This window comes from Brassica napus, chromosome A2 (assembly GCF_020379485.1).
Source record: "Brassica napus cultivar Da-Ae chromosome A2, Da-Ae, whole genome shotgun sequence".
In the NCBI taxonomy this organism is placed as follows: Eukaryota; Viridiplantae; Streptophyta; class Magnoliopsida; order Brassicales; family Brassicaceae; genus Brassica; species Brassica napus.
The window spans coordinates 16,849,392-16,877,361 of NC_063435.1; the positions used below are offsets into that span (position 1 = coordinate 16,849,392).

The 27,970-nt window shown below is 31.4% G+C and overlaps 4 protein-coding genes across 6 annotated transcripts; 3 read left to right on the top strand and 1 right to left on the bottom strand.

The window, feature by feature from the left end:
• Positions 1 to 365: 365 nt before the first annotated feature.
• LOC106423442 (subtilisin-like protease SBT3.6) lies at positions 366 to 4,892 on the top strand. 2 transcript variants are annotated; one of them, XM_013864219.3, is made up of 10 exons: positions 366 to 1,315; positions 1,410 to 1,501; positions 1,591 to 1,688; positions 1,793 to 1,948; positions 2,053 to 2,729; positions 2,820 to 2,908; positions 3,003 to 3,251; positions 3,352 to 3,466; positions 3,541 to 3,733; positions 3,794 to 4,892. In XM_013864219.3, exons 1-10 carry the CDS (start codon positions 1,217 to 1,219, stop codon positions 4,363 to 4,365), a joined length of 2,340 nt encoding a protein of 779 aa, XP_013719673.3. In that variant the 5' UTR covers positions 366 to 1,216; the 3' UTR covers positions 4,366 to 4,892. The 2 variants fall into 2 exon arrangements, with proteins under 2 accessions (XP_013719673.3, XP_048614424.1); XM_048758467.1 differs by having other exon boundaries at positions 2,053 to 2,908.
• Positions 4,893 to 8,325: 3,433 nt separating this feature from the next.
• LOC106399329 (subtilisin-like protease SBT3.10) lies at positions 8,326 to 14,153 on the bottom strand. 2 transcript variants are annotated; one of them, XM_048758473.1, is made up of 11 exons: positions 13,340 to 14,150; positions 12,643 to 12,931; positions 12,463 to 12,554; positions 12,265 to 12,362; positions 12,026 to 12,181; positions 11,279 to 11,946; positions 11,120 to 11,181; positions 10,783 to 11,028; positions 10,596 to 10,710; positions 10,333 to 10,525; positions 8,326 to 10,227 (listed from the first exon to the last, which is right to left on the bottom strand). In XM_048758473.1, exons 2-11 carry the CDS (start codon positions 12,733 to 12,735, stop codon positions 9,656 to 9,658), a joined length of 2,295 nt encoding a protein of 764 aa, XP_048614430.1. In that variant the 5' UTR covers positions 12,736 to 12,931; positions 13,340 to 14,150; the 3' UTR covers positions 8,326 to 9,655. The 2 variants fall into 2 exon arrangements, with proteins under 2 accessions (XP_048614430.1, XP_048614428.1); XM_048758471.1 differs by having other exon boundaries at positions 10,596 to 11,028; positions 13,340 to 14,153.
• Positions 14,154 to 23,066: 8,913 nt separating this feature from the next.
• On the top strand, positions 23,067 to 24,244 carry LOC106399345 (60S ribosomal protein L9-2). The gene is made up of 3 exons (XM_013839824.3): positions 23,067 to 23,542; positions 23,623 to 23,745; positions 23,963 to 24,244. The coding sequence occupies exons 1-3, from the start codon at positions 23,168 to 23,170 to the stop codon at positions 24,047 to 24,049; spliced, it is 585 nt and encodes a 194-aa protein (XP_013695278.1). The 5' UTR covers positions 23,067 to 23,167; the 3' UTR covers positions 24,050 to 24,244.
• A 787-nt stretch (positions 24,245 to 25,031) lies between these two features.
• Positions 25,032 to 27,682, top strand: LOC106399339 (probable methyltransferase PMT17). Its single transcript, XM_013839816.3, has 5 exons — positions 25,032 to 25,912; positions 26,031 to 26,241; positions 26,321 to 26,621; positions 26,687 to 27,154; positions 27,257 to 27,682. The coding sequence occupies exons 1-5, from the start codon at positions 25,265 to 25,267 to the stop codon at positions 27,489 to 27,491; spliced, it is 1,863 nt and encodes a 620-aa protein (XP_013695270.2). The 5' UTR covers positions 25,032 to 25,264; the 3' UTR covers positions 27,492 to 27,682.
• Positions 27,683 to 27,970: the final 288 nt, after the last annotated feature.

Genomic DNA, 27,970 nt, shown 5'->3' on the forward strand with positions numbered 1-27,970 from the left:
ACATTTAGTTTTTGTTTAATTATTAAAATAAACTATATAGTTTAAAAAAATCATTGGTTTAAAGTAGTAAAGATTAATCATTGTTAGATAATATGATTTTTGTTATTTAATTTTTTTTTATCATTTTAAAAGTTAACATTGACAAATATTTAAATAATTGACATATGGAAGTATAGTATTACAACATTAAATTATATATATTTAGTTTATACTATCTATAAATCCAATGGATCATCTATTGTTTAAATCCAATTATTGATAGCCCAATAAAAATTTATGGTATACCCAAATTTAAATGATAAAATTAGAGATTAAATATAACATGATTTTTTAGGAATAGGTCCATTAGATTCATTTAAAAAAAAAAATTCACACATAAATCAAAGTTGTGACTTCTGTTTTAATATATAAGATATTTTTTACAACTAAACAAACCCATAATTCCATCTCTAATTTGCAGAACAAAAGGATAATGATGAGTTAAAAATAGCGCGTGATTTATACGTAGAATGTAACAAAGATAAGGCAATGAACATATGCCATTGAACATATGCTCCAAACCACCGTCGCATCACCACCGATATCCAAACATGAAGATTGCATTAAGAAAGTTTAGAAGAAAACTTCTTCAAAAATTATATATTCAATGTATTATAATGTTATCTTTTATTTTAGATTTGCATTTGGTTGTATGTTTTTTTTTTATGTGTAATGTTACATTTTATATAAATAAAATCTATGTTAAAAATAAAAATTTACAAAACCGTTGGAGGTAGTTAAAGCGAGCACTTTGACCAAGTTTTTTCCCATCTTTCGAAACTTGTAGTGCGTTTAACTTATGTAACCATCTTTTTAATCGTGGTGCAGACTACTTCAACCATGCGTACAACTCAGATAACCACAGAAGGTTAGACTGAGCAGGAATCAACCCAACTTGTTCAATTGTTGAGGTGTATCATCATTCTCGTTGCTCTGTTGGTGTGTTTGACTTTTCACACTGTTGCAATAAAACTTGACTTTTAGTTGACCAAGCACTCATCTTGATATATCTTTTGTTTTAGCTACTTGGCTTTGATTAATAACTTTTGTACAATCATGAATATTGGCAACAATTTCAAGAAATGGAAAACACGTCTTTTACGAGAGCATCTATATAAATGATTATTCACTTAATTATGGTTTCATCTCTCTCTCTTTCTCTGACCTAAAGTTTGGAATGACGAATTACAGAACATTAATTTTTGTGGTGCTAAGTCTGATAATATTTCTCAACGGGCAGAGCATTTTTGTTGCACGAGCCGTAGCTGAGAGCAAGGTATTTCAAAATTCTTAAAGTTCATTTTTAAGCAGACAGCATGAACCGAGACCAATTGCCAAAACAAAGTTGGTTCCTGTGCAATGATCAATAGGTTCATATAGTATATTTGGGTCAGAAGCAACATGATGATCCTGAGTTTGTCACAGAATCTCACCATCAGATGTTGTGTTCACTTCTTGGAAGGTGTGTAAATGGAGACTTTTTTTTCTCAATGATGGTAATGTGTCAAAAGTGTTACTCAGATGTCTTGTGTTTTGTTCCCATGATTACAGTAAAGAGGATGCCCATGGTTCAATGGTATACAGTTACCGACATGGCTTCTCAGGTTTTGCAGCCAAGCTTACCAAGTCCCAAGCCAAGAAAATAGCAAGTACTCAGTCTTAATCTCACATCAGAAGCCTGTGTCTGCAAATGTGTGAAGTTGTTTTTTTGTTTTGTTTTCTTCCGTTGCTAATGATTGATCTTTGGTGACAGATTTACCTGAAGTTGTTCATGTCATACCGGATAGTTTCTACAAGCTGAAAACAACTCGGACTTGGGACTACTTAGGACTTTCTGCCTCCAGTCCAAAGAATCTTCTAAATGAAACTAATATGGGTGAACAAATTATCATCGGCATTATTGACACAGGTATGACTGTTTATTCTACATTTCCTCTCAGCTCATTACAGATTTCTGAAATATAGTGTTGGTTTAGAGTCTTCTTCTTAGATTCTCTATGATTTTTATTGCAGGAGTATGGCCAGAATCTGAAGTATTTAACGACGATGGGATTGGATCGGTGCCGAGCCACTGGAAAGGAGGCTGTCAATCAGGAGAGATGTTCAACTCCTCCCACTGCAATAAAAAGCTCATAGGAGCTAAGTATTTCATCAATGGCTTCCTCGAGGAGAACAAAAGCTTCAACTCTAAAGAATCACTTGATTTCATTTCCCCTAGAGACCTCAATGGTCATGGCACGCATGTCGCCACCATCGCGGCAGGTTCTTACGTGCAGGACATTAGCTACAAGGGCCTATCTGGAGGGACTGTGAGAGGTGGGGCACCACGTGCTCGTATAGCAATGTACAAGGGTTGTTGGTATCTGGATGATTTAGACATAACAACTTGTTCATCTGCTGACATTTTGAAAGCTATGGACGAGGCAATTCATGACGGTGTTGATGTTTTGTCACTCTCTCTTGGCTCTGTGGTTCCTCTGCATGGAGAAATTGATATCCGCGATGGGATATCCACCGGAGCCTTCCATGCCGTCTTAAAGGGTATCACCGTTGTTTGTGCAGGTGGTAACTCTGGCCCCGAGGCTCAAACAGTGACAAACACGGCGCCTTGGATTGTCACTGTGGCTGCAACTACTCTAGACCGGTCCTTTCCCACTCCTATCACACTTGGGAACAATAAAGTGATACTGGTAACTATATTGCAGGGTCAAATTATATGTCTACTAAGAAAATATTCTGATGATATGTGTCTTATTTTGAGTTTGGTCATTATTTTACAGGGTCAAGCAATGTACACAGGTCCAGAACTTGGCTTCACTAGCTTGGTTTACCCAGAGGATCCAGGGAACAGCAACGAAACCTTTAGTGGGTAATTTTCAAATCTCTGGTTTCTTAGTATTCACAAAATCTTGCAATATAAAGAAGCCCAGTTCTTTGACACCACACTGGTTCTTGTAATGCAGCACTTGTGAGGATCTTTCCTTGAATTCTAATGATACAATGGTGGGGAAAGTGGTCTTGTGTTTCACAGCATCATCTTCTAGTGGTTCAGTATCAAGTGCTGCAGGTTCTGTGAAGAAAGCTGGTGGTCTAGCTGTAATCATAGCAAGACATCCAGGCTCCGATCTCGAACCATGTTTAGATGATTTCCCATGCGTTTCTGTTGACTACGAGCTTGGGACAAATATACTTCTCTACATACGTTCCACAGGGTATTTAAATGACTAAGATCTTCACCGCTTAGAATTGTAAGTAAAGACAATGTATATTGGTGATATTTGAGACATTTTTCTGTGGACTTGTGGTTTGCAGATCTCCTGTTTTGAAGATACAACCATCTACAACCCTTGTAGGACAGCCCGTTGGTACAAAGGTGGCAAGTTTCTCGTCAAGAGGACCTAATTCAATTGCCCCTGCTATTCTCAAAGTATGTCATAATCAATTAAATTATTTTACTCAAAAAGAATTGTTTATAAATCATATGAATTGTCTGAAGTACAGCCGGATATAGCAGCACCAGGAGCGAGCATATTGGCCGCTACAACCACCAATACCACCTTAAACGACGGAGGATTCATTATGCTGTCAGGAACATCAATGGCAGCTCCTGTTATTTCAGGAGTTGTTGCACTTCTTAAAGCTCTCCATCCTGATTGGTCTCCTGCTGCCATTAGATCAGCCATTGTCACTACAGGTTCTTATCTTCTTCATCCAATCAATCTAAATAGACCATGCTGATTTAATTACTCTGCAGCTTGGAGAACAGATCCATTTGGAGAGCAGATTGATGCAGAAGGGTCGTCTCGGAAGCTAGCCGATCCCTTTGACTATGGTGGAGGGCTTGTGAATCCAGAGAAAGCTGTAAAACCAGGTCTTGTATATGATTTGGACCTCGAAGACTATGTTCTCTACATGTGCTCTGTTGGTTACAACGACTCGTCAATCTCTCAGCTTGTCGGTGAAAGAACAACCTGTTCAAATCCCAGACCATCTGTTCTTGATTTGAACTTACCTTCCATTACAATTCCAGACCTCAAAGAAGAAGTCACTCTCACGAGAACGGTCACTAATGTTGGACCGCCCAGCTCAGTCTATAAAGTAAAGGTCGAGCCACCATTGGGAGTTCAAGTGACCGTGATGCCAAATAAGTTAGTATTCAACTCTAAAACTAAAAAGCTCTCTTATCATGTCAGAGTCTCGACCAGACACAAGATCAACACTGGTTTTTATTTTGGAAGCTTGACGTGGAGTGACTCTGTGCATGACGTTATAATTCCTTTGTCCGTGAGAACGCAAATTCTGCAGAATTACTATGATGAGAATTGAACCAAAAAAATAACTGTGAACGTGTATTAATACTGTAACCCTATATATTTACACTGTGGATCAAAGATCAGTTCCTTTTCAAAGGAACCAAAATGGCGTATTTCAACCGGTCAACTAACACATCGTTTTGTTTTGTCTGTAGATGAAAGTAAAAACAAATACTATGTTCAAGGGATTTTGAACCATACGATAGACACTCCCTTGACAAAGCACACTAACCACTAGCTGATATCTATATTATTAAAATAGAAGTACAAATAAGAACTATCCCTTGAATTAATTAATGAACCTATTATTAAGTAATCTTTGTCTTTTTCAAAATTAATAAAGTAATAATTACTCATAATCCTATGTTTTCCATGTCTTTTTCAAAAATAATAAAACATTTTCTAAATTGAATTCATAATCAATTCAATAAAAATCTTTTATTTTATATATTTTCATATCAATATTATAAACAGTATTGCCATTAATAATATACACAAAAAATAATATACACAAAAATTTTTTGTAACAATATTACATTTGTCTCACTCTCCCCCACCACCCCACACCCACGAAGATTTACTTTATTTTTTGTGTAAATAAATAAATGTAAGTTATATTGTTACATAAGTTTTTTCTGTGTATATCTTATTTTTTAATATGTTCCAAATTTGTAGAAGACTAGCAATCATTTTATTTCTTACGAAATTTATTAGCTAATGTATCATATATAAATAGCATGCTAATTCATAGTTGTATATTTTTGTACTTTTCATTTAATATTATTTTCGCTATATATCTTAGACGTGGATCTAATTTAATAAATGTTGACTTTGTTTATGTGATATCTAATATAATGATACTTTTTACGCTAAAACGAAATAATATAAAATTAAGCACAAATGTAACATTTACATTTACATTTACAACTACTACTACATTTACAAATCTATATTATTAAAATAGAAATACAAATAAGAACTACCTCTTAAACTTGCAATTTATTTACAACTTTATGCTACTGAATTAATTAATGAACCTATTATTAAGTAATCTTTGTTTTTTCCAAAATTAATAAAGTAATAATTACTCCTAATCCTATGTTTTCCATGTATTTTTCAAAAATAATAAACCATTTCCTAAATTGAATTCATAATAAATTCACTAAAAATCTTTTATTTCATATATTTCATATCAATACTATAAACAGTATTTCCATTAATAGTATACACAAAAAGTAATATACACAAAAACATTTTGTAACAATATCACATTTGTCTCACTCTCCCCCACCACCCCACACCCACGAAGATTTACTTTATTTTTTTGTGTAAATAAATAAATGTATGTTATATTGTTACAGAATTTTTTTCTTTGTATATCTTATTTTTATACGTTCCAAATTTGTAGAAGACTAGCAATCATTTTATTTCTTACGAATTTTATTAGCTAATGTATCATATATAAATAGCATGCTAATTCATAGTTGTATATTTTTGTACTTTTCATTTAATATTATTTTTGCCATATATCTTAGACGTGGATATAATTTAATAAATGTTGACTTTTTTTATGTGATATCTAATATAATGATACTTTTTACGCTAAAAAAAATAATATAAAATTAAGCACAAATGTAACATTTACATTTACAAATACGACTACATTTACAAATCTATATTATTAAAATAGAAGTACAAATAAGAACTACTCCTTAAACTTGCAATTTATTTACAACTTTATGCTACTGAATTAATTAATGAACCTATTATTAAGTAATCTTTGTCTTTTCCAAAATTAATAATGTAATAATTACTCCTAATCCTATATTTTCCATGTCTTTTTCAAAAATAATAAAGCATTTCCTAAATTGAATTCATAATAAATTCAGTAAAAATCTTTTATTTTATATATTTCATATAAATACTATAAACAGTATTGCCATTAATAATATACAAAAAAAAAGTTTGTAACAATATTACATTTGTCTCACTCTCCCCCACCACCCCACACCCACAAAGATTTACTTTATTTTTTTTGTGTAAATAAATAAATGTAAGTTATATTGTTACAGAATTTTTTTCTGTGTATATCTTATTTTTTATATGTTCCAAATTTGTAGAAGACTAGCAATCATTTTATTTCTTACGAATTTTATTAGCTAATGTATCATATATAAATAGCATGCTAATTCATAGTTGTATATTTTTGTACTTTTCATTTAATATTATTTTCACCATATATTTTAGACGTGGATCTAATTTAATAAATGTTGACTTTGTTTATGTGATATCTAATATAATGATACTTTTTACGCTAAAACGAAATAATATAAAATTAAGCACAAATGTAACATTTACATTTACAAATACGACTACATCTACAAATATACATTAAATACATACGCAAATTGAAATTTAAAATTAACAACCCGTGCGACCGCACGGGTCAAGGTCTACTTATATTTACGTCAGATGCATATAATATTTATAATATGTAGATAAGTTAATGTACTAAAACATTTTTGTCAGATAATTTCCCGTAATCATTCTAGCAACCATGAATTCGACTAAAGAAGCTTCTTTGAGTCGAGAATGTTTCCACAAAATCATTGAGCTCCGACGTTGTCAATGTTGTCAATCCGAGGAGAACAAATTACAATGTCAGGTCCTCTTTGGCTTTTACCTCAATCGATGGTCATGGAACTTGGTTCCCCTGTGGCCCCGTCTCTTCTACTCCAACTAATCTTGTTAATCGTGTTGAAGATCTCTGTCATAAGAGTACTGTGAAAGTTTTCCACATTCATTGCTTTGGTGTCTAGAGGAAGAAGATGATTCACTTCATTTGAGTAGGTATATAAATGTTCTATTATAACTGTTAAAATACGAATACACGAGTAGTTAATGTGTCAGGTGTATTAGTCACTAACAGCATCTCCAAAAAGGAACTCTATCTTGAAGTTTCCAAAACTCTGTATTTGAAGTTTAAAGATATTTTTTTCCAAAAGCAAAACTTTAAACTCAACTACAAAACTATTTATATTTTATAATATGGTCCTTATATTTGTCATCACCAATTTGAATTCATAAAACTTTTGTAAATAACTAGCACATATATAAAAATATTACAACAGTATTAATTAATAAAATATTCTATTAAATATAAAAATTTAAATAAAAATAACTTAATTAATATTATACTTAAAACAAAATAGCATATTATTTCATAAAATGATTTTCGTAATGCATATATGATCTATTAGTAAATTTGAAGTAAAAATGGCTCTCCTCATTTTTGCTTTGTAGATTACGAGCTAAAAGTTGTTGAAATCGGGTAATATTGATACTTGTAAATACATTAGATCGGAACAAGAAAGTAAAAGAGAAACATAAATTATTGCTAAAAGACTAATTTTTTCGATGATATTAATACTCGTGAATATATTCGATATGAACAAGAAAGAATTGTACGGAAAAGACATCAAAAACAACAACAACCATCTTCAGTTACACAAAACAAATTTGGACAATATTTTAAAATTTGAAGGTTCTGGATCAAACTTACCTGACTATTAGTGTTGTTGTACTATTTAAATTTGTATAAGAGTTATGTCTTCATGTAATTTTTAAAAATATTTTTGTTAAGTTTTTTTTTTGTATATTATTGTTGTCTAAATCTAGCTTAAAATATTTTAAATCTTATTCTAAAGTTTTATTTAATTTTATGTATTAAATTTAAAATCTGTAAACAAAATTTAAAATATTTATGAGAAATAATTTTTTGAAGGATTAAAACAATAAACAAGAAAATATTTTTGAATCATAAAGGTGATGTGATTATAGGGACCAAAATGCAAATAAAAATATAAAACTTCAAATATGATGTTTTGAGTAGTGAAACTTCAAATATAGAGTTTCACTCCTCAAAACTTCAAATTTGAAGTTTTGAAGTTTCTTTTTAGAGAGCAAAAAACTTTTTATTTGAAGTTATAGAGTATTTTTTGTATAACCGAAGATGGAGGAGCATGAGAGAAATAGTTTTATGGAATACTCTAGTATTTTGCTTATACTGTAATATTTAATTATGTTTTTTATTTATAGTTTTATATTTTAGTGTAAGGTCTTATTAATTAATATTACTGTATTATTTTTATATTATAAGCTAGGTATTTAAAAAAGTTTGATGGATTTATATTAATTATGACAAATATAAGAGCTATATTGTAAAAACTTGAAGTTTTGCTTTTAGAGAAGAACATCTTGAAATTTCAAATATATAATTTTGTAAACTCTACAATAGAGAGTCTTTTTGGAGATGCTCTAAGCTTGGGTTCGAATCCTAATAGTAACAATTTAAAAACAAATATTTCAACTACAACAACGTCAAATAAAAGATGTTATTTCATTTTTTTATATTTTTGTACCAAGAAAAAAAATGTTATATCATAAAAACAGACATATGAGTGGGCGAGTTTTTAGTCTATTTATGTGAAGTTGGTGTCCTTGCTCTGGTTTGAATCCCTACCATAACAGTTTTGAGAAATTTTTATTTTCAAACACAAAACGAGGTCGCTTTATCTATTCTATCGATCAACTAACGATTTGCTAGTCAAAGTAGTATTTTGAGTTATTGAAGCATGTTCGGGAAGATAATTTAATTTTTGTTTTCAGAAAATTTAATTCTTTATTAAACTCACGTTGTATTTGTCATTTAGTAACTATTTAGATTTTATTTATCATTTAGTAACTATTTAGATTGTATTTGGCAAGATCGAAATTGTTCTGATTGAAATACGTCATTTTCTCTTTCACCAACCATAAGATAGTAAATATCTCAGAAACAGCACAAGACATCAATCTCTAGTTCAGCCATTGTCTGTTCTTACAAACTCCATTGCCGATGCATCACTTTTTATCTACAACACCAATGGCATCCTACTCTATATGATTGTCTACATCGACCTCATCAACACTGGGAACAATGACAAGTTACATACAATCAATAATTATCGATTCTACTTTCTCAATGCTAATAATGATCAATGACAAGTTACCTACAATCTTCTTCATCCATGGAAATGCTCAGGCCAGTCACGTTCGGCACCGATTCAAACTTGCCGTTGATCTTACTGGTGAGTATGAATCAATAAACTAACTAAATTTCTTAATGACAATTCCATTTAGGGATTTATTAACAACATAAATTATACAATATGACAGAACAAATAATAATAAAACTACACAATACTATTATACCAATCAGCTTTATTCTTTTCACAAATCTGCTTTAGGCTTATTATGATTCATCAGTTCTCGTCATAGTATCGTGGCAGGATCTGGGTTCTCACAGATAGTGGGATGGCTACATTGTGCATGTTGTCACTCCAAGTCAAGCTTCCAAAGAAGTAGCCAGTGTTTACTCTATGTGTGGTCGTGACGCGGACCGTGAACGATAACTTTGTAGCTGTAGAGTTAAACACAAATGTCGTTGGTGTAACACCCACATTAACTCCCGTTGGAGGATTGATCACGACTTTGTATACTGAATTGAGAGGTCCAACGTTTGTGACTGTTCTTGTGAGAGTGACTTCATCTCTAAGGTTTGGGATTGTGATGGAAGGCAAGTTGAGATCAAGAACCCAAGGCTTGGGAGTAGGACAGACGGTTGCTTTTCCGAGGACACGGGATATGGACATGTCACTGTAATCAGCAGCGCACAAGTACAAGACGTAGTCATGTGTGGCCATGTCGTACACGAGACCTGGTTTCGCAGCTCTCTCTGGATTCACGAGGCCTCCTCCGTAATCAAACGGATCAGCTAGCTTGCGGCTTGACCCATCTGCGAAGATTGGCTCTCCTGATGGATCAGTTTTCCAAGCTGCAATGCAAAAAAAAAAAAAATTGTTTCTCAGAATCAATAACTTCTTGAAAACGTTATTGGTCAAAGTAAAAAAATTATTAATAAGATGTAAGAACTAAGAACCTGTGGTGACAATAGCTGACTTGATAGCAGAAGGAGACCAGTGAGGATGTAATGATTTGAGGAGCACTACAATTCCTGAAACTACAGGAGTAGCCATTGACGTCCCAGACTTCATAGAGAATCCATTGACACTGAAAGAATCATTAAGGGAAGTAGCTGCAAGTATGTTCACACCAGGTGCTGCTATATCCGGCTGCATCAGAACATACAAAGTCAGGTACACTTAAGAGAATGGACATGTAAAATAAAAAGAGCTGATATACCTTAAGAATCGCTGGGGAAATTGAACTGGGTCCTCTTGATGAGAAAGTGGCTACCTTTGTAGCCACAGGTCGTGCAACGAGGGTTCTTGAAGCCCCTATCTTTACAATGGGAGATCTGGCGAGAGAGAAAAATCCAAAAATATTATGGTAATTCATGAAAGTATTTGGTGAATGAGATGAATGATACCTTGTGGAGCGTATGTAGAACAGAATGTCGGTTCCAAGCTCGAAGTCTACCGCAACACTTGGAAAGTTACGAGATGGAAGAAGCAAGTGTGTAGGATTCCTTGCAATGATTACCCCAAGACCTCCAGCATTTCTTACTGCTATTATAGCATCTACCGCAGGGGTGACACTTGTTTCTCTTGTGAAACATAACACAACTTTTCCTTCCATTGTGTTGTTGGGATTAGCAGAGAGCTTCTGGCAATCACTGCATGTTGACAGGCATCAATCATAACTCGTGGGCATAACTTTTTTAAACAATCAATGATCAAAACATGCAGTAAGCAAATCAATGTTACCCGGACTGTGGGTAAGTTAGATCGGAATAGCCGAGTTCTGGACCGGCAAAGATTGCTTGACCCTGAATTAAACAAACTCAAAATCATCAGAACAAGGGTGTTAGAAACTTTAGAACAACACTTTTAAAAAGATTTTTGCTCATGAGTGTATAGGTATACCAGTATTGTTATATTGTTCCCAAGTGTAATAGCTGTGGGAAAGGAACGGTCTAGAGTTGTTGCAGCGACCGTTAAGATCCAAGGAGCTACATTCGAAATAGTCTGAGCCGAGGGACCGTCATTACCAGCTGCAGCAACAACAGGAATTCCTTTTGCAACTGCATGGAATGCTCCCACAGAGGTCAGTTCCCTCACATCAGTCTCTGAATATAAAGGAACCTTTGATCCTAAAGAGAGTGACAAAACATCAACACCATCATGTATAGCTTCGTCTATTGCTTTTAAGACATCAGCTCCTGAACAGGACCCTGACTGAAGCCAGCAAGCCTTATAAATAGCTAAACGAACACCCGGCGCGCCGCCTTTCACTGTCCCTCTTCCAAGGCCTAGGTAGCTTACACCAGGCAGAAAAGAACCGCCGATGGTTGAGGATACATGTGTCCCATGACCGTTAAAGTCTCTCGGGGATGCGTACTCAGCGTTCTCTGCTCTATCAAAGTCTCCGATTTCGGCAACAAGGCCATCAACAAAGTATTTAGCTCCTATCAGCTTTTTGTTGCAGTGAATCGAACCGTTGAAGAGTTCTCCGGATTCACAGCTTCCTTTCCAACGACTCGGTATAGGTCCGTAGCCTTTGTCATTATACATTTCAGACTCCGGCCATACTCCTGTATTTGATGCCTTTCTATCAATAAACATATATATTTTGAGAGAATTAAAGACATTTTCTCCATAGATACAACAAACCTGTATCGATGACTCCAACAATGATCTTCCTCCCCATGTCGGCCTTATGTACAAGACTCTTTGAAGTACCCGGAGACAGACCCAAGTAATCCCAAGTCCTAGTTGTTGTCAGTTCGTACAATGTATTTGGTATGACATGAACAACCTCAGGCAGTTCTGTTCTCAAAAAAGACGTTTGATTTGTTCAGACAAATAATTACTTGTGATTATGTGAAGTCAAGAAACCTAAGAAGAGTTACCTGAAAGTTGCTGGGCTTGGGACTCTGTTAGCTTGGCAGCGAAGCCTGAGAAGCCGTGTCGATAACTATACACTATTGAATCGTGGACAGACTCTTTGCTGAAACATAACAATCAAGTAAGTAATATGCCATCTTTCAGTAGATATATTTCAATATTCTGTTCTTCAAAAACTTCTACTTAGATGCACTGAATCATACCTTCCAAGAAGTGACCATAACATCTGATGGTGATATTCGGTGACTGAAGCAGGATCATCATGTTCCTTCTCTCCCAAGTAAACTACGTAAACCTATTTGATAAGAAAGAAACAACAGCACTTCATGTCAGATGCGTTTACATTTGCTAATAAAAAAGTTATATCCATTAATGTCAAATACCTTTCTCTCAGCAGCATCTCCTACAACGAAAGTGCTCTGAGCATTCATAACAACAATCAGAATTATAGCTACAAGAATTATGGTTTGGCCCATCTTTTCTCTCGAGAAAGGAGATATAGAGATATGTGATAATTCTATGTTGGGAATTGTTGCTGAAGCAAAAGGCCTTTATATAAGATGTGCTGCACCATTAGCTTTCTCTGTTTTCTTTAGTTGGTCCCGTGTTTTCGAGTTTCAAACCTTATTCAGGCCTTGAATTTTTAAGTATTAACCAACCCTGATTAGGTCGCTGCTGATATTAGACTTGATCAGATTAGAAACAGTAGAGTAGTTTGTTTTTGACTAAATAATCTTCTCAACCATATAACATTAAATATTAAGAAACTATGAATCTCTATACAGAGATGAGAACTGCTCAGATTAAGAACAATATACTAGTTTCTTGACAAATTTATCGCACACAGTATTTCAAATATAAGCAACTACGAATAGATATCCATTGAGACGAGAACTTGTCTAATTCAGTTAAAAGTATATATTGTTGAAGGAGTCCAATCAGAAAATAATAAAACATAATGTTCATAGAATATTCTATCTTGTTAAGTAAATTCAAGTTCAAGTTGAAATAAACAACTCAAAGAAAGAGACAGAAAGCAAAATCTGAAAATTTTGACAGTTTCTGATGTACAAAGCTGACCTCTGCCTTTTTCTTGCATCACCTGACCTTATTTCGTAGGTTATTCTCCATCTCTGGACTCTGGGACATCAATGCCTCTGATTTTTATAGTTCAACTTGTATTACTTTTTTTTGATATTATGTCTCCAATGAAGAAGGAAAGAGAAGTTCACAGAAGATTTTTTTTCCTTTTTAGTATATGAAACTTCCAGTGAACAGTATGGGAGATTATGTTGATTTCCTTAAGTTGCTTTGTCATCCACACATAAACATTTTATAATTATTTATTAATACATGGATTATTAATTAAAAAAACTAGGTGTTTGCCCGCAATTTTGTGGGTAGTTATATTATATAAAGAAATATAAATTATCTTTACACTATTATAATTTTTGAATAATAATTAAAAATTAAAAATTTTAATTTTTAATTTCAAATATTTGGATAATCAAAAATTTTAGTATATATTTTTAGAAGATATGTGAATTTTAAATAGTTCAGAAATATAAACCTTAGTCATTAAAAATCTTTCTCTTACAGAAAAGAATATTATAATTAATTCAGATAATTGGTTGTACAATTACTTTATATTTTAGTTTAACACATGAAAAACCAAAAATACTCTAGCTCTCAAGAAAAAAAAAAAAGAGAGCGTGTTTTTTTGTGTAACTCTAATATGACCAATACAATGATCGGATGATTTTATCATGAAAGATCTTTTGTAAACGGTTTTGTGTGGGCTTTAAAAACATAAAAGTTATAATAATTCCTTACCTACAAATATAATTCTTTTATAAAATAATATATAACCATTTCTATAACAATGCTAAAGTATTTTATTTAATTATATATAACTAATTCATAAAAATAAAGAAATTGATAAAACATATATATTATTTCTCTAATTCTACAATTAGTTACCATAAATCATTATTTGTAATATTTTTGTGTTATTTGGTAATTTGTATTAATTAGTTCTAGGATTACCTTTAATTTTTAGATCAGATTTAAATAATAACTAATAAATGTTAACCACCAATTAAATTATAATTTATTTTTAAAACTTAACCTATTAAAGACACATAATCAAAAGTCAATTAAATGACTTCTCAATTAATATATAGTAGGATTTATCTCTTTAAAACTAAGAATAAATTTGGCTAAGGTAAACATAAAAACATGTATTAGGAAAATGGTATTTTAAACAATTTTTCTCATAATTTTTTTTCCAAATCACACTTTCTCACTTATTTTTTTTTTAATTTAGTGTTTAACATAAAATGTTTTTATTAGTGTAAATTTTAATATTTTTGTAAATTTTATTAAAATTTTATTATCTTACATTTTAAAATTTTATTATAGCGTAAAAATACATCTCATTAATTTTTAAATAATTTTTTATTACTTTCAATTTACATTATATTTTCCATTTTTGATTTTAGCAATTTTAGAGATGGTCATTTTTATTGAACTTTCTTACTAAATTTAAAAACAGATAAAACTAATTAGTTCACATTTATAGTAACACAAAAAAGTACATGTACCTCGACAAACAAATAAAAATTAAATACATAAAAATATATAATACCAAGAACACAACAAATATATTTTATTATTCTCCCCTCTTGTTCTTTTATTTATGTCTTATTTATTTCTTTTAAAAATAAGCATGCTAATTTTATTATAATTCAAGCTTTATGAATTATATGAATAGAATATTAACTATAGAAAAATACAGTGGAAAATACATTGATTAATATAATTAAATTACTTACCATAAAATAAATTAAATGAATTACCAAATAATATAATTTTAAATGACTTACCATATAATAATGTTAATTAATCTGTTTATATTAACAGATGAATTAAATAAATAAATTAATGATTAATATACATTTAAATGACTTACCATATAATTTTTATGTTTTAAAATATAAAATTATTTTAATTATTTTTAAAAGTGATAACGCATATATGATATCACATTGTCATTGAAAAATGATTGGAATTTTTTAAAATTATATATTTGACTGTTTTGCATTCATTTAACACATTTTTATATTATATATAGTGAATGAGTGAATTTAATTAAGGGAGATTTGCCAAAAGTAACCCCAAAAGCTTAGTGAAAATTACAACAGCCCTCTTGTGAACAAACAAAAAACTTGTATTCGGTTTTATCATTATAACCCTCCGTTAGAGAAAACTTACAAAGAAGTCTTCTCTAGGATGACTTTTTTGTAAGTCTTCTCGTTCAGTAGATCTTAAAAATAATTTTATAATTTTATAAAAAATATTTTGATAGGTAAAAAATTGAAATCATGTAATAATAAACATTTCTTAATGATGTAAATTTAGTTCATCTGAAATTGAATTATTTTCAACATAGATTAGTGAATGTATATTGGCTCATGAGTCATTGGTTTAGGGTTGGGTAACATATGTTATAGTATTGTATGTATCTTTAGGGTTAGATTTGAAATCTTATCTTCATTTTTTTCCTTTTTCAAATTGACCTATATATATTTAGTAACTATCTAATAATTTGATTTAAACACTTTCTAAGTTTTTTTAAGTTTAAAAAGGTTTTTGTTTGCATAGTCATTTGATTTTAGGGTCTAGAAGACTCACAAAAAACTTAAAAAGAAGTCTTCCGACACATCCCGTCTAAATTTAAGTAAAATTTAGATTTCCCGCCTAAATCAAAGTCTTCCATAAGTCTTCCATGAGTCTTAGATAAGTCTTCCATGAGTCTTAGATAAGTCTTCTGGGTCGAAAATAATTAACCTAATTGGAATTTTTGTCTCCATATATAAAGAAAATTTACACATTCTCTTTCTTCCTCTCAAATGACTACAACAAAAATGTAATGTTTCTCACTCTAAAACTCTCCAACCTCTCTCGAATCTCAAATTTTATCCATTTCTCACTTTTTCTTATGTATTCTCACTAATTTATCTTCTTTTTTTTTTGCAGATTTTTCATTCCATGATTCTCATCTTTCACTCTTCTCATTGATATTAAATTTTTTACTATTATTTTATAATTGCAAAAGTAACCCACGCAGACATCTTCCAAGATTGAGAAGACTTAGGAAAGACTTTCAGAAGACTTCTGTAGAAGTTTTTTCCATGAAGACTTCCTTAGAAGTTTTTCCCAGGAAGACTTCTATAGAAGTCTTCTACAAAAAGTCAAATTTCTGACCAACTTCGGTCAAATTTAAAAGTAACATGTTTATCCGAGAAGACTTCTCTGGGAATTTCGAATTTTTTTTTACAAAGGAAAGTTAGAACACACACAAAAGGTCAATTGCAAAAGGTCAATTGCAAAATTAACCTATGCATTGACCAGAAGACTTCTTTAGAAGTCTTCTTCATCGAACATATCTGAAAAATAAAATGTAGTTCGCGATTTCATACCTTGAACTCGTGAGATGACTTGCGTGGTTTCTCCAATCACCCAGAACGTCACCACAACAGCTATCTACTCGTTAATCACCAAGAATCGAGACCTTATGAACCTTATATAATTTGTAATCAAAATCTTTAGTTTTTTAAATGAATTTTGAGAGAGAGTGTAAGATATGTGGTTTGTGTGGATAGGAAATGAGAAAGGATGAGAAAAAGTTCGAAACTTTAGAGCATTAACACTCTCAATTTGGTAGTTCCTGGTGCTGGAGGTATTGATGTCAATGGCAAGTTGTAAATATTTGGTGAAGATGAAGATGGTAAGGTAAAAACATTATTTTTGAAAAAAAATAATGGCATTTTTGTGAATAACTAGAGCTTCTAGGGTAAATAGGACAAAACAAAATTTCAAAAAACGTAGGTTATTTTTGGGGTTGACTTGAAATTTTGAGTCATTTTTGAAAGAACCCCTTCAATTAATAGTATTAAGTTTAGATTAATTAGTTTTCTAAAATCTATTATTTATTTTATTCACTACTAATATAAACATAATAAAAAATTGTTTTTATAATTGTTTCTATAGTATAATATGTATTTATATGTATTTTATCAATTTATATAATGTAATTTAGATGTTTAATTATGTTTATAAACCAATTATGTTAATTCATCTATGTTTAAGATGCTTAATTGTTTGTATGTTTGGAAACATATATTAGATTAGATAATTCTATGAATAGTTTAATTTTAAAAACTTTAATTAAATAAATGAAAAATAAAAAACCATCAACCAAACAAATTATAACAATTAATTGGAGAGCTCTTCTATGAGCTACACGTCGGCATAAATCACTAAAGGGACTTTTCAATTAATATATAGGAGGATTAATGTGAGATCTAATATTATATGAAATAAAATATTTTTATTTGTATAAATTTTATTAAAATTTTACTATCGTACATTTTAAAATTTAATTATAGCGTTAAAATACATCTCATTAATTTTTAAATAATTTTTTCTTACTTTCAATTTCCATTATATTTACCATCTTTGACTTTAACAATTGTAGAGATGATCATTTTTATTGAACTTTCTTACTAAATTTATCTTAACATTTTCAAAACAGATAAAACTAATTAGTTCACATTTATAGTTACACAAAAAAGTACATGTACCTGGACAAACGAATAAAAATTAAATACATAAGAATATAAAATACCAAGAACACAACAAACATATTTTATTATTCTTCCCTCTTGTTATTTTATTTATGTCTGATTTTTTCTATTAAAAATAAGCATGCTAATATTATTATAAGTCAAGCTATATGAATTATATTAATATAGTATTAACTATAGAAAAATCCAGTGAAAAATACTTTGATTAATATAATTAAATTACTTACCATATAATTAATTAAATGAATTTCCAAATAATATAATTTTAAATGACTTACCATGAAATAATGTTAATTCATCTGTTATAGTAATATATGAATTAAATAAAAAATTTCTTTATTAATATACATTTAAATAACTAACCATCTAATTTTTATGTTTTAAAATATAAAAATATTTTAATCATTTTTAAAAGTGATAACATATATATGATATCACATTATCATTGGAAAATGATTGGAATTTTTTAGAATTATATATTTGATTGTTTTGCATTCATTTGACACATTTTTATACTATATATATAGTGAATTTAATTAATATTTTTAAGTATAGATTAATTATTTTCTAAAATCTATGATTTATTTTATTCACTACTAATATAAACATAATAAAACTGTTTTTATAATTATTTCTATAGTATAATATGTATTTATATGTATTTTATCAATTTATATAATGTAATCTAGATATTTAATTATTTCTATAAACAAATTATGTTAATTCATCTATATTTAAGATGCTTAATTGTTTGTATGTTTGTAAACATAGATTAGATTATATAATTCTATGAATTTTCTTTTAAGAACTTTAGTTAAATAAATGAAAAATAAAAACCATCAATCAATCAAATTATAACAATTAATTGGAGAGCTCTTCTCTTAGCTACGCGTCAGCATAAATCACTAAAGTGATTTCTAAATTAATATATATGATGATTAATGTGAGATCTAATATTATATGAAATAAAATATTTTTATTTGTATAAATTTTATTGAAATTTTATTATCGTACATTTTAAATTCTAATTATAGCGTAAAAATACATCTCATTAATTTTTAAATAATTTTTCTTAATTTTAATTTATATTGTATTTTCCATCTTTGATTTTAACAATTGTAGAGATGATCATTTTTATTGAACTTTCTTACTAAATTTATCTTAACATTTAAAAACAGATAAAACTAATTAGTTCACATTTATAGTAACACAAAAAGTACATGTACATCGACAAACAAATAAAAATTAAATATATAAGAATATTAATACCAAGAACACAACAAACACATTTTTATTATTCTTCCCTCTTGTTCTCTTATTTATGTCTTATTTGTTTCTATTAAAAATAAGCATGCTAATTTTATTATAATTCAAGCTTTATGAATTATATGAATAGAATATTAACTATAGAAAAATACAGTGGAAAATACATTGATTAATATAATTAAATTACTTACCATAAAATAAATTAAATGAATTACCAAATAATATAATTTTAAATGACTTACCATATAATAATGTTAATTAATCTGTTTATATTAACAGATGAATTAAATAAAAAAATTAATGATTAATATACATTTAAATAACTTACCATATAATTTTTATGTTTTAAAATATAAAAAATATTTTAATCATTTCTAAAAGTGGTAACACATATATGATATCACATTGTCATTAAAAAATGACTGGATTTTTTTTTAAATTATATATTTGATTGTTTTGCATTCATTTGACACATTTTTGTACTATATTTATAGTGAATGAGTAAATTTAATTAATTTTATTAAGTTTATGTTAATTAGTTTTCTAAAATCTATGATTTATTTTATTCACTACTAATATAAACATAATAAAACCGTTTTTATAATTGTTTCCATAGTATAATATGTATTTATATGTATCTTATCAATTTATATAATGTAATATATATATATTTAATTATTTCTATAAACAAATTATGTTAATTTATCTATGTTTAAGATGCTTAATTGTTTGTATGTTTAGAAACATAGATTAGATTAGGTAATTCTATGATAGTTTCCTTTTAAAAACTTTAATTAAATAAATGAAAAATAAATAACCATCAACCAATCAAAATTATAACAATTAATTGGAGAGTTCTTCTATGAGCGACACGTCAGCATAAATCACTAAAGTGACTTCTCAATTAATATATAGGAGGATGTAATGATAACTTACTTTTATGTACTCATTCAAAATTCTTATGTATTATAAATATTTTGAAAGTTTTTGTACATTATATTCATTATTAATAAATAAATCTTAAAAATCCTCAATATTTTATTTTCAGTTATATAAAATTAAAAATTTATTTGATCAGTATTTAGTTATGTTTTTTTAAGTTTAAATTTTTATTAAAAGATATTTTCAGATAATAACACAATATATATATATAGTAATTATCCTTTAGTTAAAATATATCTTTTATATTTTGGATGATAATTATTATTATCCAAAATCACTTATCTAATCAAATAAATTTTTATTTTTTGACTAATTTATAAATTTTATTCATTGAAGGTATAAACGATATTAACTAGACTTACTTTTAATGTGAGAGCTCGAATGCGAAAAATCACTTCACAAATAATAGAAATAAAAATTTTTAATTTTTAATTTCAAAATTTTTACATGCCAAAGTATATAAAAAATAGAAATCTTCTTTAATATTCTGACCACTCACGGTTAATGGACTTTTCATACCCACTTGTTATGTATACCCATTTCGTACAACGGGCGGTGCATTAATTTTTTTTAAAGACTTGAAAATCTTTTTACTGATTCTGTAATCAGCATATGACATTTTTCCGTATTTTGACCTCACTCACACGATATCATTATTTACTTTCTGATAGGTGACCCATCATTTTACTACTCCACCTAAAGAACCAATAACATGACATACACATTAATTCATCAAAGAACTATTTGGCGAATAAAAAGTACTGAACACTTTGTCAAAGAAATGGCTAGTTGATTTGTTCACAAAACCAATTGATCTTAATTGTTTTGTTAGTCTTCAAAACTCCACTGGAGTTCGGGTTCTGTTAATTGATTGCATTTTTGTGCTTTTTAATTGTCCTATGATTCTAGGTTTAAATAATCAGTCACACTGTGATGCTTTCTAACTACTCTAGATCCTAGTATTACAAACTATTCTGGTGTAGAGATCTATAGATAACCTAGAAATCCTTATTGATTATCAGTTTGACAATAAGCTCATGAAATCCTTAAATCTAACAAGATGACTACTCAGACATGCAAGCAATAACACAAATCATAGTTTCAATAATATAACAGTTAATAAATCAATGGTAAAACCAATGGAGTTCCAATCAATTCTCCTCTGAAGGAGAATTGATCTCCTCTCAAACCCTAAAACTATGAATTAAAGAAGTAAAAGAAAGCGTAGCCAGAGTCATCCAGGGGCATTCTTGTAAATTGTGGTCGCTTATGGGCTTAAGTCGGTCATGAAATAGACTCGACCCGTCTTCTGGCATCACCGTCGATCGACATCAAGGATGTGTCGTCGATCGACATTCATTCATCTCCTCGAGAGCTTCCTTTCGCGAGACAGACGTACCACTCTTCAGTAAATCATGCATAACGTCTGCTATAAGATGCTGATTAACCTCAAACCGGCGATAACCCAAAGCTCTATTCTGTATCAAAATATGGGCTCAATCGCAACCTATTAAGGTCTCCATCCATATCTAAACATCTGACGTTTATGTGTAGTTCTGCACCTCAAAAAGCTCCAAAATCATCATAGTTCTCCAGAATGTACCTAAACCTGAAAACACTCTAAAATAGACTCTAAATAGGTCATATGTCATGGTCTAAAAATGGTAAAATCCATGGTATGTCTGGCACTCTGTAAACAATGTGGTTGGCAGGTCGAGGTGGTCGAGCAACTGAATCTGGGACCTAAAGCTCACTCCAAACCCTCATATCATGACCGGATCCAATGGTTTTCTGTAAACCCGACTTAAGTATTTGTTTCGCTGCCATTTGGATGATGGTGAATACATCTGCCGGTCTTCTAAAGGAGATGCATGATTGTAATATCTTTCTTTTAAAACACGTGCCAATAAGGGCGATGAAATTGAATTAGTCTCCATAATCGTTTTGTAAGAAGCATTATATTGAAATCATGGAGATCTCGAAATTCTAGTTCTCCCCATATTCTTTGAGGTACAAATTCCATCCCATGCAATCCAATGTAAACATGTGATGTTTTGTTTTGAGCTCCACCAAAAATTTGAAATTGTAATTCTTAATTTGTCAATACTGCTTTATGGAAGAAGGAAACACGACATCACAAATGTGGGAACCGGTTGAATCACAGATTTTACTTAGACTTATTTTTTTTCTTTTTTTATAGCAATCGTGATGACCATGTGTTAGGCACGTTCATTGAGTTGATCTTGTACAAAGGAGAAAACTGTCATCTTCGATCCACAATTTTGCTTGGGCAATCCTAGGTACAGTATTCCCATGCCTCCTTTAGTTAAAAGATCCAAAACATTTTTAATATCTTGTTTTAGAGAATTATCAACTTGGTTTCCAAAAATGATGAATAATTTTGCCTCATTTAATATTTGTTCCGATGCTCTCCGTATATATATATATCTAAAATATTCATAATCTCCAGTATAAAACATTTTATTTCAAAATCTAATCTTTTTCTGAATTTTAAAAATTAATTATTTTTTTCCTAAGCCCCAACCCTTCTCAAAACCTGGTTCCTCCGATCTCAACTCTAAATTTAAATTAATTAATCTAATAGATATAAATATATTTTACCTCTTTAACGTATGTTTTCAAGATATCCATTGTGATCATAAACTTTCAAGGATCTGATGTTACAGAGTTTCACATAATGTTCGTTTGTAAGTTGCTATCATCGACAAATAACAACGACTAATCGAAGACTGCTGGTGTTATTCGTTTAAATGTCGATGTTATTAATGTTTAGTTGGTGTGTTGTTCGTTTAGTGATCAAGGTTCATACAAGGACAAGGACAAACAACAATTTAGTAATGAATCCGATGGGTTTTAGTTGACTTAAAGCCCATTTTTGTATTGCCCTTTAAACCCATTTAGTATTATTATCAGAGGGGAAAAAACCTAACAGAGCACGTGACCTATTTATAAGCGAACTTAGGGTTTACTCTTGTACCCTAAACTCCACACCGAAACCCGCCGCCGTCGCTTTTTCTCTCACTCACGAAAGATGAAGACGATCTTGTCATCTGAGACGATGGACATACCCGAAGGCGTCGTCATCAAGGTTCACGCCAAGGTTATCGAAGTCGAAGGCCCACGCGGGAAACTCACTCGCGACTTCAAGCATCTCAACCTCGATTTCCAGCTCATCAAAGACGCCGTCACCGGCAAGCGACAGCTCAAGATCGATTCGTGGTTCGGCTCTCGCAAAGCCAGTGCTTCCATCAGGACTGCCTTGAGCCACGTTAGCAATCTCATCGCCGGTGTCACTCAGGGTTTCCTTTACAAGATGAGGTTTGTCTACGCTCATTTTCCGATCAACGCTTCCATCTCCGGTAACAACAAGTCTATTGAGATCCGTAACTTCCTTGGGGAGAAGAAGGTTTCGTTTCGCTCTTCTGTTTTGCTTGATTTGTTAGGTTTTGTCTTTTGTTTGGTAATGTAATGAAATGGTATGAACAGGTGAGGAAGGTTGATATGTTGGATGGTGTTACCATTGTTCGGTCTGAGAAGGTTAAGGATGAGATTACTCTTGAGGGAAATGATATCGAGCTTGTCTCACGTTCATGCGCTTTGATCAACCAGGTACTCTCTGCTCTTTTGTTTTCCTGATAATAAAATGAAAATGGTCAATGTATGAAATTGTAATGTCTACATAATGTTGTATATAAACTAAGAAAAATGAAACGTAATGGTGTTGAATCTTGATTGCGATGTGGTTGGTGATGTTTTGCAATTGTAAGCAGCAGTCTTTTTCCTTTGTCAACAATATTCTCATCTTGCTGTTTGTTTGATTTTGTAGAAATGCCATGTGAAGAAGAAGGATATCAGAAAGTTTCTTGATGGTATCTATGTGAGCGAGAAGGGCAAGATCGCTGTTGAAGAATGAAGGCAGTATGGTGGAAGAGTGATATAGTCGTCGTAGCTTTCTGTTCACTTCTCGTATGGGTTTGTAGTTTTGTTTCCTCTGGACCAATTGATAATGCAAACTCATTATCCTTTATGTTTGGGTTTTTATTTACCATGTTCTCTTTAAAGTTTTTGAGACTATCTTTCTTCTTTACTTGGAATTGGTTTTCAGTTATATGCTGTTTTATTCAACTTCAAAGAATATATACTTTCTAGTTTCCTCATAAGAGTTGAGATCCAGTAAAAAACTAAATTTAAGAATATACTCGTTTAGCTTCCCAACCTTGATTTTCTCCAACAAGATTTGTCTATCTCAACAAAACAGGAGATATAGAAAGCATTTGTAGAGTTGTGTCAGTCAAATAGGAAGCAAAGCAAACCTTTTGTTTCGATACTTAGGGTTCATAGATATAGTGATTCAACTTTACTCCCAAGTCTCCACGAATTTCCCTTGCTTCAAGGTATATACACAACCCTCAATACTTTGTGTATGCCTCCATTTCCATATACTTAAAAGTCTGTTAAATGCGAGTGGTTTCCTTGTTAATGAAGAAATGGTTTGAACTCACAGTTCCATAAAACATAGCTTCTAAAGGGAATCAATATCATTTTTAACCAGGTTTCTCTTTAGTATGTATGACAGAGAAATATTTTGTTAGAACACTGTGTATTTTTGTCTAGAAAAATGTAGCCTGTCTATTATTCTTCACATGGATTTCTGTACAGTATATATATATGTATATGCATAATTAAGGTTTCATTTAAATTCACGAAACAATGTTTATATATGGCAAACCGAGAATAAAGAGCCAATGGAGGGTGTTTCAAAAACAAAAAAAGTGTTTCAAAAAAAAAAAAAAAAAAAAGAGCCAATGGAGGAAAATGAGGCTTGTTCTTGGTCAACCTCCTCTTTTCTCTCTAACTAACTGACCTTTAGTTCTTGTTTTGCTAAAGAATCTCCCGTTTTGTTGCCTAATTTTGTTTTATCTTCTTTTTTTCCATCGTTCAGTAATCTTAATTATGCTTTCTATGATGGAGGTGATTCACATGTGACATTCCTTTACAAAAATCCACCATGACCTTCTCCTTCTTATCCAATAAGTCATAATTTGTAATCAAACTTTGATCCATTGTTCAATCTCTTTTCGATCACTCTTTTTGCCTCTCACAAAGTTTTCAGTATTTGCACTCAAGAATGGCGAAAGACAACACTGGTCTTCATCACCAAACAGAAGCAAGAAGAAAGAAACTAACTTTGGTTCTTGGTGTAAGCGGGCTATGTATTTTGTTTTACGTTTTAGGCGCATGGCAAACCAGCAATGTCCCTGCTTCTTACTCCAAAATAGGATGTGAGACTCAATCAAATCCTTCTTCTGAGTCAGCTGACTTAGATTTCAAAAGCCATAATCAGTTTGAGTTCAAGGAAACAAACCTAACCATCAAGAACTTGGAACCATGTGACTTATCCCTCAGTGAATACACACCTTGCGAAGATCGACAAAGAGGAAGAAGATTCGATAGGAACATGATGAAATATAGAGAAAGACACTGTCCTTCAAAAGATGAGCTTCTCTATTGTTTGATTCCTCCTCCACCAAACTATAAGATTCCATTCAAATGGCCTCAAAGCAGAGACTACGCTTGGTATGACAACATCCCTCACAAGGAGCTCAGTGTTGAGAAGGCAGTCCAAAACTGGATTCAAGTAGAAGGTGACCGGTTTAGATTCCCTGGTGGAGGAACTATGTTCCCCCGTGGAGCTGATGCTTATATTGATGACATTGCTAGGCTCATTCCCCTTACTGCTGGTGGAATCAGAACTGCTATTGACACTGGATGTGGTGTAAGTTGTTCAGTTTCAATATTATATTCTTTTTTTTTGGTAATCATGTTAAATTCATACATTTTTTTTGGTAATATTATATTCTCTTATCACTTCATTGATTTTTGTTTTGAATCAGGTTGCGAGTTTTGGTGCTTACCTCTTGAAGAGAGACATTATGGCTGTGTCTTTTGCACCAAGAGACACACATGAGGCTCAGGTCCAGTTTGCTTTAGAACGTGGAGTTCCTGCCATAATCGGGATCATGGGATCAAAAAGACTTCCTTATCCAGCTAGAGCTTTTGATCTTGCTCATTGCTCTCGTTGTTTGATCCCTTGGTTTAAAAATGGTAAGTCTCTCCCATGTGAATGGAACTAGTCTCTTTTTCTCATGTCCATTAACAAACTAATTTTCTTTTTTTTCATCAGAGGGTTTGTACCTGATGGAGGTTGACCGGGTTTTAAGACCGGGCGGTTACTGGATCCTCTCCGGTCCACCTATAAACTGGAAACAGTACTGGAGAGGTTGGGAAAGAACAGAGGAGGATTTAAAGAAAGAACAAGATTCAATAGAGGATGTAGCAAAGAGTCTTTGCTGGAAGAAAGTGACTGAGAAAGGCGATTTAGCCATTTGGAGAAAGCCCATCAATCACATTGAGTGTAAGAAGCTCAAACAAAACAACAAGTCACCTCCACTGTGCACCTCGGACAACAACGCAGACTTCGCTTGGTAACTCCCATCTGGTCTAACTTTGTGGAAAAGAGTTGAAACAATTGATCTCTCTTTTGTTTTAGGTACAAAGACTTGGAATCTTGCATAACGCCATTACCAGAAACAAACAATCCAGAGGAATCTTCGGACGGTGCGCTCGAGGATTGGCCAGACCGAGCATTCGCGGTTCCTCCTAGGATCATTAGAGGAACGATACAAGACATCAACGCGGAGAAGTTCAGAGAAGACAATGAGGTTTGGAAAGAGAGGATAGCGTATTACAAGAAGATAGTCCCAGAGATTTCACATGGGAGGTTCAGGAACATAATGGACATGAACGCTTACCTCGGTGGATTCGCCGCGTCCATGCTGAAATACCCGTCATGGGTCATGAATGTTGTTCCGGTCGATGCAGAGAAACAAACGTTAGGTGTGATATACGAGCGTGGACTGATTGGGACGTATCAAGACTGGTGTGAAGGATTCTCTACTTATCCAAGAACTTATGATATGATTCACGCGGGAGGACTGTTTAGCTTATACGAAAACAAGTAAGTAGCGTTAAGTATGATAAGCTTCCGACTCAAAACTTTGTGCGTTATATATTATTTTAAGTTTTTTACTTCTGATGTGAGTTTCTTATGTGTTGTAAGGTGTGATTTGACGTTGATATTGTTGGAGATGGATCGAATACTGAGACCAGAAGGAACGGTTGTGATGAGAGATAATGTGGAGACGTTGACGAAAGTAGAGAGGATAGCCAAGGGAATGAAGTGGAACACTCAGATTGTAGATCATGAGAAAGGTCCGTACAATCCTGAGAAGATTCTTGTTGCTGTTAAAACTTATTGGACTGGTCAGCCTTCTAACAACAACAACAACAACTAGTGTTCTCAACTCTCTTTGGTCGCTTGAAGTCCATGTCCTCTCGTGTGTGTTTTTTTTACTAAATTTCTGTTTCTACTTCTTTTCTAAACTCATGTTTAATGACGCAATCAGGTGTAGTAACAAACAATTTCAAGAAGACTTTGGACTTCACATACTTTATATGTTATTTTTATTAGGATAAGATCTGCGCATTGCACTGAGTGAAAAATTATAAAAATATATAATATAATATAATAACATATCTATATTTGTATATTTGATCGGTTATATATGTAATCACTTATGAATGATTCAAAAACTTTGCAATGCTTGGTAATAGACCATGATTTGATCGGTTATATACATAATCACTTAGACCATCTCCAATGGTACTCTATAATTTTCTCTATATTTCACTTCAAAATAGAGTAACTATATTATAGAGTTGGATGTTACTCTATTTTAATGTAAATTATAGAGGAAAAAATAGAGTGCCTTTG

What these genes read in the sequence shown, in the direction of transcription:
- LOC106423442 (XM_048758467.1), top strand. Translation starts at nt 1,217, where the DNA reads ATGACGAATTACAGAACATTAATTTTTGTGGTGCTAAGTCTGATAATA. An exon ending in GAGCCGTAGCTGAGAGCAAG is followed by an intron (nt 1,316 to 1,409) that starts GTATTTCAAAAT and finishes AATGATCAATAG; the next exon opens with GTTCATATAGTATATTTGGG. An exon ending in CTCTACATACGTTCCACAGG is followed by an intron (nt 3,252 to 3,351) that starts GTATTTAAATGA and finishes TGTGGTTTGCAG; the next exon opens with ATCTCCTGTTTTGAAGATAC.
- LOC106399329 (XM_048758471.1), bottom strand. Translation starts at nt 12,735, where the DNA reads ATGGGCCAAACCATAATTCTTGTAGCTATAATTCTGATTGTTGTTATG. An exon ending in TGTTGGAGTCATCGATACAG is followed by an intron (nt 11,947 to 12,025) that starts GTTTGTTGTATC and finishes CATCAAATACAG; the next exon opens with GAGTATGGCCGGAGTCTGAA. An exon ending in GGAACAATATAACAATACTG is followed by an intron (nt 11,182 to 11,278) that starts GTATACCTATAC and finishes TGTTTAATTCAG; the next exon opens with GGTCAAGCAATCTTTGCCGG.
- LOC106399345 (XM_013839824.3), top strand. Translation starts at nt 23,168, where the DNA reads ATGAAGACGATCTTGTCATCTGAGACGATGGACATACCCGAAGGCGTC. An exon ending in ACTTCCTTGGGGAGAAGAAG is followed by an intron (nt 23,543 to 23,622) that starts GTTTCGTTTCGC and finishes TGGTATGAACAG; the next exon opens with GTGAGGAAGGTTGATATGTT. An exon ending in CATGCGCTTTGATCAACCAG is followed by an intron (nt 23,746 to 23,962) that starts GTACTCTCTGCT and finishes TTGATTTTGTAG; the next exon opens with AAATGCCATGTGAAGAAGAA.
- LOC106399339 (XM_013839816.3), top strand. Translation starts at nt 25,265, where the DNA reads ATGGCGAAAGACAACACTGGTCTTCATCACCAAACAGAAGCAAGAAGA. An exon ending in GATCCCTTGGTTTAAAAATG is followed by an intron (nt 26,242 to 26,320) that starts GTAAGTCTCTCC and finishes TTTTTTCATCAG; the next exon opens with AGGGTTTGTACCTGATGGAG. An exon ending in TTTAGCTTATACGAAAACAA is followed by an intron (nt 27,155 to 27,256) that starts GTAAGTAGCGTT and finishes ATGTGTTGTAAG; the next exon opens with GTGTGATTTGACGTTGATAT.